General features: G+C 36.2%; 1 protein-coding gene across 1 annotated transcript; it reads right to left on the reverse strand.

The window, feature by feature from the left end:
• Nucleotides 1–8,115: 8,115 nt before the first annotated feature.
• On the reverse strand, nucleotides 8,116–9,228 carry LOC143620623 (uncharacterized). The gene is made up of 2 exons (XM_077092277.1): nucleotides 8,806–9,228; nucleotides 8,116–8,724 (listed from the first exon to the last, which is right to left on the reverse strand). Exons 1-2 carry the CDS (start codon nucleotides 9,226–9,228, stop codon nucleotides 8,116–8,118), a joined length of 1,032 nt encoding a protein of 343 aa, XP_076948392.1.
• Nucleotides 9,229–10,702: the final 1,474 nt, after the last annotated feature.

Here is a 10,702-nt window from a genome sequence, read left to right on the forward strand (position 1 = left end):
AGGCGTCGTTCGCTTCGGAAAGAAAGGAAAGCTAAGTCCTCGATTTGTTAAACCCTTTGAGGTACTCGAACGAATTGGTATTGTTGCATACCGCTTGCGACTACCCGAAGAAATGCAAGGGATGCACGACGTGTTCCATATCTCAAATCTGCGAAAATGTTTGGCCGATGAATTTCTATCTATGCCATTAAAGGATGTTGAAATTAATGAAAACTTAAAATTTGTTGAAAAACCAATTCAAATAGAAGATTCAAAAACAAAGAAATTAAAAAGACGAACATTGAACATCGTAAAAGTCAAATGGAACTCACGAATAGGACCTGAGTATACATGGGAACTCGAATCTGAAATGAGAAAGAAATACCCCCATCTATTCTAAAGAAGCAATCTAGAGGACAAGATTTATTTCAAGGTGGGGAGGATGTAACATCATGAAAATTTTGAGTTCAAAATGCCAAGTTTCCTAAGTCAAGGGACCAAAACTGTCAAAATCCAAACCTTAGGGTTTAAAATGAAAATTCTGGTTTTCCTAACCCATCGCGATACGTGATGGATCAGAAGGAAAACCCATCGCGTATCGCGATGGGTTGTCTGACAGCGAGGCACGTGGCGTGCCACGTGGCCACATCGTTCGCCACGTGTCCCGCCACGTGGTCACACGTGGCAGACCATCCGCCATGTGTCGACACGTGGCGCAACGCTCGCCACGTGGCAAGTCTAAGGGGTGACTGGTCGGGGCTACGTCGCGATACGCGATGGGCTCAGCCAAAGGGCCATCGCGTATCACGATGGCCCCCTGAGATTTGCCTATAAATAGCAAGTCCGGGATCTTGCATTTGACATCCCAAAATCAGTACTCCTCTCTCTCTCTAACATCTCACTAGAATTCCATAATCATATTATCGATCCACCTCGAAAAGCTTGCTCGATTCCTCAATTATCGTGTCGCTTCCTCGATTGTTCGTACCACTTTCCACCAACGTATCAACCAAGAAGGAGTTTGTTATCTCTCGACATCATGATGACTATCATCGTAAAGCGTGCCGACGAGTGGTGAAGTATTGGTGTTCATAGTTTGACGTGCTAAGGAAAAGTGACGAGAAAAGAAGTAGAAAAAGAAGGTGAAAATGTTTTGAGGTGCTGCGAGTATTTAGGATTTATAAGCCGAGCAAAGGTAGGCATAACGCCCGAATAAAATAATAATAAAATATTAATGGCTTAAACCTTAAGTAGAGGTTATACTCGATAAAATAAAAGAAAATATAACAATGAAAAGAAAAAGATAGAATTATGAACATATGTATATATATATATATATATCAAATGTGATTATATTATATGTAATTCTTTGTTATGAAAATATTATTTAAGTAATAAATAATTATTCTTAAATAATAAAGAAAAGAAAATAATACTTTTCTTAGAGAAGAAGAAACGTAGAGTTTTACAAATAAACTAAAGGTTTATAATTTTACTTTTTAACTAAAGGTTTTAAAGTAAAAGAGATTTTGAACTAAAGGTTCATCGAGGTAAAGTTTATAAAATAAGACTAAAGGTCTTAAGCCAGATTGTATATTCGACTAACAAATGGTTATACTCGTACTATAGGTGCGAGATAGCAACGAGAAAGACCCTCAGACGGTGTTTGAAGTCGATCCAAATCGAAAAGGTGAATATGCCCCAAACTTTACGAACTTGTTTTAAAACGAGTCAAATGTGTTACGTGAAAAGATTTACATGAGACTACGTGTCTCTAAAACATTTATAAACAAGAGTAAAAACCTAGCCCTCAGGCTATAGTATACGTTTGTCTGGATCCTTACATATGTGGTAAAATGCGGTGGGCACATCGCACCACACTTTGTTATAGTACGCTCGCCTGCGGAGAGTAATGACCATGTGTATACCTATGGTATCTAAGTAATGTCGAACGCTGCGGTGTTTGCTGAGGTGCCATGAGTAGAGACTTGAGTTTATAAATTGTATTGTTTAATAGCTTGATTATTCCTAAGCCACGATGGGCCGGACCTAAGTTATGTCTCGAGGGGTAATCAAGTAAAAGAAAATATTTTAGCGTCAGCATATTCACAAGCATTCGTTGCCGACGTATTTTCTTAACATTTTGCAGGTGATCAAGGTTAGGGCTTGGAGTAACGAAGTGCTCAAGATATCCGATGGCTCGGGTCTTTTTGATAAAACTTAATTATTAATGAATGGTGGTTTTGTAAAACTTAAACAAGTAATCTTTCAAACATTAAACGGGAGATTTTAATCCCGCCTTTTGTGAATGTAAATATTATATATTAAATCTACATGTATTATAAGTCTTTTGCATTAAACCGTAACTCTGATTTATTTACCATTATGGTACCAACTGTTGGTCATACTTCTAGGCCTTAGATGAGGGTGTGACATTCAAGCTTCGTCATTGTGTTCCAAGCTCAGTTATAGACAACTGCCACGTGAATTTAAATGTGTGAAGATGGAAATTGATGTATAAAAGATGAAAAAAGGTATAATTTTGGAAAAAACGAACAAACATAAAATGTTCGGTTCGTTTATGAGTAAAGTCGGTTAATGAATACACATTAACCAATGGTCGGTTTATCAAATTTACTTAACCATAACTGGTCGGTTTTGTCTGTATGGTTAATTTTAGTTTAACGATTCGGTTTTAGTTATGGTTTGGTTTTGTGCTACCTGAATTTGGTTAGGCTCAAGCCTCGGTCTCTACTGAAAAACCTTCAAAGCGGATCAAATAACAACCAAAAACCGAACCAACGAACACTCATAGAGTCATTGATGAGTCAACAAACAACTTGAAGTATATAATTTTAATATCACATATGAACTAGGTTTAATATGAACAACCAAGAAATACAATGGGTGAATCGAATAAAGAGTATAAAGATAAATATTAGAGAATACATTATATGATTAATCTATTATTAAGAGTTAGAGTAGGAAACAAGTTAAGGCTAGTATAAATAGATGTGTATGACCATTGTATTTTATGTGTTTTTCGTTTAATTTATTAATAAGGAAAAGAGTTAGAACAAATTATTCAAATTTTGTATGTTCGTGCAATCTAAGCCTAGTCCTAAAATATTTGAAGACCCGAATAGTTTGCCTTTTGCGTTGGTTAGAGTGTTCGACCATGTTGTTACATTATTATCGTTATCTAAATGACTATAAAGGTATTTGCACAAAGTGGCCCCTTTCAACTTTTGTAAAGCTGTGTATAAGACTATTTTCAAATATACAAAATGGTAATAGAAACAGTGTCAATCTTATCATCTAGAAAAGCAAAGTTATATTTGAAGTATCTCATGGAAACAGTTATTCTATGTTTTAATCTAATAGTCAATTTCCTTTTACGTATTTTAAGTTTTATATTTTATACAGTTTTATTATAATAGACCGAAGCTCAAAACATGAAACTAAGCCGTCCAAGAAAGTTCATGCAACGTTTGATTTGATTTAGAAAGTTTCACATATTACAAACGCTTTTAACTTGTGACGTGATTTTTAAACCTTATCATAGACACCGGCCATTACATAAACTAATTTTAAAACTGGTTAAATCAGAAAAATGAAAAATAAATTACACAAACGACCAATTTGTTTAAGTTGAGTGATGCAATAACAAGTTTTAATAAATGAGTGATCAAATAATTTTAAAAGGGAACATTCTTAAAGTAACCATTTTTTATTATGGTTTTTTACAAATAGTCCAAGATCAAATAAAATACCCAAACTAGTAAAAAAAATCCGTCGGATCCGACTAAAACAATTTATGATCCGACTGAATTTTTGGACCTTTAAAATCGCGTCACGTGTCAACTTTTTAATGAACCCGACCAAATTTATTAAAATTTCGTCGAATCCGACTGCATTTTAGTAGGTCCGATTGAATTTTCATCATCTACCTCTCAAACCATAAACCTTCATAATCAATATCCATCTCCATCTTTCTTATTTCTTCACAAAATTAAGCAAATAAATAGGTCATTTAAAGAGAATGAAAGAAACCATGTTTGGTTGTCATGTGGTAATGGAAAGAACCATTCAATAATAAATGAAATTCATTCCAAATATAGGATTTTCATTCTTTTAATATGTGTTTTTTTTCATTCCTTTATGAATTGGAATCAACAATTCATAATAATTTTATTATATTATTATTATTAATATAACTATTATTAATATTAACAATACAAGATAATATACTATTATTATATTATCGTATTTTTTTAAAGAAAGAAAAAATTCCAATTTGACTCCCTGAAATATATCATCGGGCTATGGATTAGCCCCTGAAAACTAATTTGCGCATGTTGTGCACCTGTATTTTCCCGGCGGGTTCCTCTGAATCCTACCGTCAGTTGACTTACCGTTGACTCGTTAAAAATTGACGAATTTACTATGTTACCCTTCTATCCTTATTATAACATAACCTACCCTGTTTCCCCCTCTTTCCCCGTATTATCTTCATCCGATCGTCTTCTTCATCTTCATCCGTATAATCTTCGTTCATCTAATAAACCTCGATTAACATCGGATGTCAAGTCAATACTCCTCTGATGGTCGGGCAAAAGTCGTGTATATTATTATAGTTTTTGTTTACTTTTAGTTTAAATATTATATGAACTTTGGTACTTCAAGCGTGTTTATGTGTTTCAGGATACTTGACGTTAAGGACGCTTATCGGGATGAATTACGGGCTTGGAATGAAGATATAGAAGACTCATGATGATTGGCACACTTTCCTATGCAAAATAAATGAAGAAAATAAAAAAAATTCTGTCAGACGCCTTTAGCGCGGTGCTAAAAGGTCCTGATGGTGATGTCGATCATCAGAATTTTGAGTTTTTAGCGCTGCGCGAAAATCACACCCCTGGGATGTTAGCGACGCGCTAAGATCCTCCTGACGGGAAAAATAACCCTAACTTTGATATAATCAGTTTTTCAGCCCCCATTCGACCTATCCTTCATTCCTCCAACCAAGTACAAGCCCTAGGACGATTTTCCACCATCCCGAAGCCTCCGGTTCATCCGTTCATCGCATGCTTTCATCTTCTCATCAGATAAGCGAATCCTTCGTGATGCCGATGTTAGGCTAAAACCATTGTATTCACTTTAGGCTAGGGTTTTGTGTAAACTAACTTTGATCAGATTCTATGTTTTGAATGATTATAAACTTGATTGATTGTTTTTAATATTGTTTTACATTATGAATTGATTGTTTAAACAATTTATAATTTTGATTGTCAAACTTTGCATCACTTTTCTGGTTGTGTTCATCACATGTAGGGTTAGCTCTTATGTCATTGAACCAATAATTGTTAGTCATTGCTTGTAGCTGATTTTCATATTTTAACTGGTAATTGGGTAAACCGGAGTTCAGTTGTGCCAACAATTCGGTTAGGGTATCGTTTGTCCTCACAACCCAACTGTTAGGTTTAGTAATTACTGCGCAATTAATCTTAAAGAATCTGTGATTAGTTGGTTATCACTTTACCTGAACCTGAAGTGAATCTTTCTCTCATAATTGTTTACAAACTTTTCCAAGTAATCGTGTGTTCTTATAATCATCTTTGCAAACTGCTTGACATCGTCTGTCCGCCTAGAATAATAATTAATAATAATGAACTTTACTTGCACTTTCCACTGATTCCCTGTGGAGACGACCTTACTTACCCGTACTAGTTATAGGTATTTAAGCATCATAAATACTTGTTTTTGATTAGAGCACGACATCTACGTCATCCTCGGGGTCACCTTCCAAGCCTTCCCGTGTAGACGACTGTTGTGTGAGATGCCGATGTGGTGCCCGGACATGTTACCAGATATCTAGGACCGATGCAAACCCGGGTCGTCGATTCTTGTGCTGTGTAAGTGTTTAATTACTCTCGAATTAGGGTTCTATTCTGTTTATCGATGATGATTCCGGCTGTCGTGTGGATTAGGTCAATTTTAGGGGTAATTGTTCTAGTCTGTGAATCGAATTAGGGTTGTTTGTTTGTTGATATATTTAGTCCGTTATAGAAGGGGAGTTGTGGATGGCTAAAATGGGCTGATGATCCCACATGCCCTAGTTGTGAAAAGGTAATTCAAGCAATGGTGAAGATGATGAACAAGAAAGATGAGTTTGCAAGAATGAAAACCAAAGAAGTAACAAGCTTGAAGATGTTGCTAGGAATTAGTTGGTTTTTGTTCTTTGTTTATGTTTGGGTTTATGATTAGTTGTTAACATTGTATTTTTAGTAGGATAATGTAATCTTTGTTGTTATTATTGTAGTTTATGTTAAATGTTTTGAGTTTCTTGTTTCAAATATTTACTTTGAATCTTTGTTCCACATTATTAGTCATGTTGCAGCCATGATGAAACTGAGAAGGATGACAACGAGAATGTTGAGTTTGGGAAGGATGTAATGCAGTTTGACAATGAAGCAAGTCAAATGGAAGACAAAGAATGTCAAGTGGGAGAAGATGAGTTGATGGCTTATTTGGTGCAAGAAGATGAATTATTTAGACCAAGTGAAGAACATGAAATGGATCCGTGTGATGATTATGACCTGAGGTTTTGAAAGCAGCTTTCGACTACACCAGTGAGCCAGAGGAAGATTACTATCATGATCCACATGAAGACGATCCAGTGTGGGACTCTGACTGGTCAAATGATGATTGTCATTGGAAATAACATCGTTCTTGGTTTGCATTTGAAATGTATTGTAATATGTTACTTTAAATTGACATGGTTTAATGTATTGTAATGTTTGAGTAAAAAAAACTGTCAAAATAAACACAAACTGTCTCAAAAGCATTAAACACAAACTGTCAAAATAACATAAAAACCATCATATCTCAAATCAAACATACATGGCACAAGTCTTAAATTGTTTCACCCACAAACCATGATAACACACACCATCAATCTTACTCAAACACACCTTGTTGACATCATTATGGTTGACTTGGTGCCCTGCAAGTTCTGATGTTGTGTCCGAAACCTCCACATCTTCCACAACTCTTGGACTGCCCCAACTTAGTAAGTCTGCCTCCTACAGAAAACACTTCCCGAACCTCTTCAATCTTCATCTTCCTCTTCTTTCTTGCTGCCAATTTCTTCTTCTCACCTAGTGCCTTCTTCCTGCTCTTCTTCGGTCTGCCAATCTGAGTATGATGTTTAGGTGGAGTTAATATTGTTGGGCATTTTGAGGGAGTCCACATATCAGGGCCTGGTATGGGCCTGATTTGGTGGTTGTACACCTTCTTCCAAGTGTCTAACCAGTAAGCTTCAACAAACCACTTCTCCAATGGACCAACAAGCATGTTATTTTCTATCAAGTCATATTAGGCTGCCACCGCATGTTTGCATGGCATACCCGTCAAGTCCCATCTCCTACATGTGCATGTCCTATCCTCCACATTCACCACACATTGGCTTCTCAGACTTTTAATTTATGAACATAATTGCATATTAACAAATGTTTGGTTGTAATATCATGGTAAGGCAAATAATGATACCTGGTAAGTGACTTCATTAACCATCATAATCGACAGTTTGCTTGCTTCTGTTTGGATTTCATTGCATGCTTTAGTTGCTTGTGGTGTTAATGGGCCCCTGACAGTGGCTTGCATCCTCTTCACATTCACAATCCTCATGGTCATATACTCTCTAATATACTCCAAACATGTAATGATCGGCTTGTCTCTTGCTCCAACAAGTTGCTTGTTGAAAGATTCACAAAGGTTGTTCAACAACATAACACTTTTTGCCCTGCCTGAAAAATGTGATCTTGACCATCTTGCTGCCGGGATCTCACTAAGCCAGAGAAACATATCAAGATTTGTTTTCTTAATATCCTCCATTTCCATGTTGAAGTATGGGACAAAAGTGGCCGATGCTGCCCTATAAAACAAGCCTTTATACAAATATCCCCTCCAGGTTTGCCTTAAGTTCTCATGGATGTGTCTACAACAAAACCGATGCTCAACCCTAGGGAAAACACTCTCAACTGCTTGAATAAGTCCCTATAAAAGTAAAATCAGCATAATTAGTGTACATGAGTTTGCCTATTACAAATATATGCTAGGTGTACATACCTTTTGTCAGTCACTTATGAAAGTGAAATTGGCATCATGAGGCAAGTCAAGATCATCTCCAAGGAGATTTAAGAACCATTTCCATGAGTCTGTGCATTTGGCTTCCACTATTGCAAAGGCAACATGATACAAGCAATTGTTACCATCCGTCCCGACAGCAGTCAAAATCTGTTCGGGGTATTTCCCTTTCATAAAACAACCATCCAACCCAAGAAGTTCTCTACCAAGCAATTTAAATCCTCTAACCAAAGCAGCATAACACACATATATTCTTCTAAATTTCTTTGTTTTAAGGTTAGGGTTAGCACATGGTTCAACATCTAATTTAATGGAACTACCTGGGTTTGATTTAAGAATCTCATCAATATAGGATCTGAGGTGGGTGTATTGTTTGGTGTGGTCACCATCCCTCCTTCGCTGAGCTATTGTCTTAGCTCTTCGCATCTTGGATTCAGAAAGTTGTATTTGATGCTCCTGCTGGAATTTGGCCTTCAATTCATTGGCCGATATGCTGGGGGTGGTTTGTAGCTCAACCTCAACCTCTTTGGCAATAGTAGACATTGTGTACAGACCAATTGATCTACTTCTGAGACACTCGTGTTTTTTCGGAATGGCCTTCACACCAATTATCCTCAAGAGATTGTCTTGAGATGTGAATCGTCCAAGGGCAAGTGGGTTTCATATCCCTTTTTTTACCTTCACCTTTTCTTTGCTTAACACATTTGGCCCCTCACCAGCAACCAATTTCGGATTTGTCCCCAAACAAATCACCCTGAATCTTAAAGGATCATTCTTCTTGATATACAAATCTCTTCTGGCATGAAGAGCATAACTCTTAACTATCTCATTCAATGTTTCCTTTGATGGTATTAACTGACCAACAAAAAATGGATACTCATCATCATTATTCCTTTCCTTCCCCTTGAACTTTCTTAGCTGACTATTCAAGACACTTAAGGCCTCATCATCAGAGCTCTCATAGGTACCCATGCAAGGATTCAAACCATCATCATCACTAATATGATCACCTACTAACTCTTCCACATCAAAATCTACAACAGCTTTATGCAACCTCATGTCAACTTCTACATCCTCCAAGGGTGTTTGAAAGGCAGCCATATACTCAGGATCACTCACTTTCATAACTTTCATCATCTTCCTCACTAGAACTCCTTTTACCACTCACTTCATGAACACTTTCACCACTCACTTCAAGGACACTTTGACCACTCACTTCATGAACACTTTCAAAACCAGGTACAAATACAGAATCATAGACCACAATTTCAGTACCACTAGTCCTGCCATGTTCTACAAAAATCTCAAAAATGTGACTACCTACACCATCACTGCCTCTAACCATAGCACAAACATCTAGAAAATGATAATCTTCAACCAATGGCTTTAAACCCAAATCCAAAATAATTCGCGGATGTTTGTAATGAAAAGAACAAGCTGTACCACAACCATATTGTAACTTACAAAGTATTCCAACCAACAAACTTTTACAAAATTCAGAAACTTGAACTTCATCGACGTAGGTTATCTTCCCCCCTTCGTATCTTCGCTACCCCTCGGTAGTGAAATACCCTCCATGGAAAAGTTTTATGGTGAACGCATGTGAATAGCCTTCACCTATAACAACCATTCAGCCCGTTAACAACAATCAAGCAAAAAACGAACATATTGAGCAAACAGTAAAACCTTACCATATAGGTCGTCCGGGTCACAATACTCACTGTCCGGCCTAATATAATACAAGCTCGGCATTGAGATGTGTGTAGACGTGAAGAACGATCGGAAAAAAATGGGGGGTTCAATGATCTAACGATGGCCAAGAAATCAATTTTGTGATGATAATAGCCCTAATTTGGGGGTTATAGTGTAGCAGGGGAGAAAAAGATGTGCAAAGACGAGTTTACCCTTCACCATTAACAGTCAACGGTAAGTCAACTGACGGTATGAGTCAGAGGAACCCGCCGGAGAAATACAGGTGCACAAAAAGTGCAAATTAGTTTTCAGGGGCTAATCCATCTCCCGCCGATATATCACAGGGAGATATATCACAGGGAGGCAAATTGGAATTTTCTCTAAAAGAAAATTTAACTATTATTATATTACATTTATTATTTGTTTTATCAATACTAGGTTATTGACCCGTGGTCGCCACAGGTGGAAAAATATAGATCATGTAACATTCACACGTAATATAAATGTTAAATACGATAATATTGGAAAATATAATAATGTTTTAAATTGCGTTGACATTAGTGATTTAATTGGAATTTGACCAACAACAATATAAGATTGATTATCTTACTATACTAATTTAATGTCTTATAGAATGATTAATTAAATTTCATTTCCAGATTATATAATAATCAATTAAATTACACGAATTGTGAAAAATAATTAAATACATGAATAATAATAAAAATATACATTAACATTAAACAAAAAATAAGACATATTGTAAACAAATCATGAATCCATTATACCAAGTTGGGAACTTGAAATGATAAAATTAAATATTAATATCACATAATAAATAAATTACCAATTATGGAAGATTTGAATTATGTGAACAAATGTA

Source organism: Bidens hawaiensis, unplaced genomic scaffold (assembly GCF_021521415.1).
Source record: "Bidens hawaiensis isolate Kalapana, Puna unplaced genomic scaffold, B.hawaiensis_p1.1 tig00002617_1, whole genome shotgun sequence".
Taxonomy (NCBI): Eukaryota; Viridiplantae; Streptophyta; class Magnoliopsida; order Asterales; family Asteraceae; genus Bidens; species Bidens hawaiensis.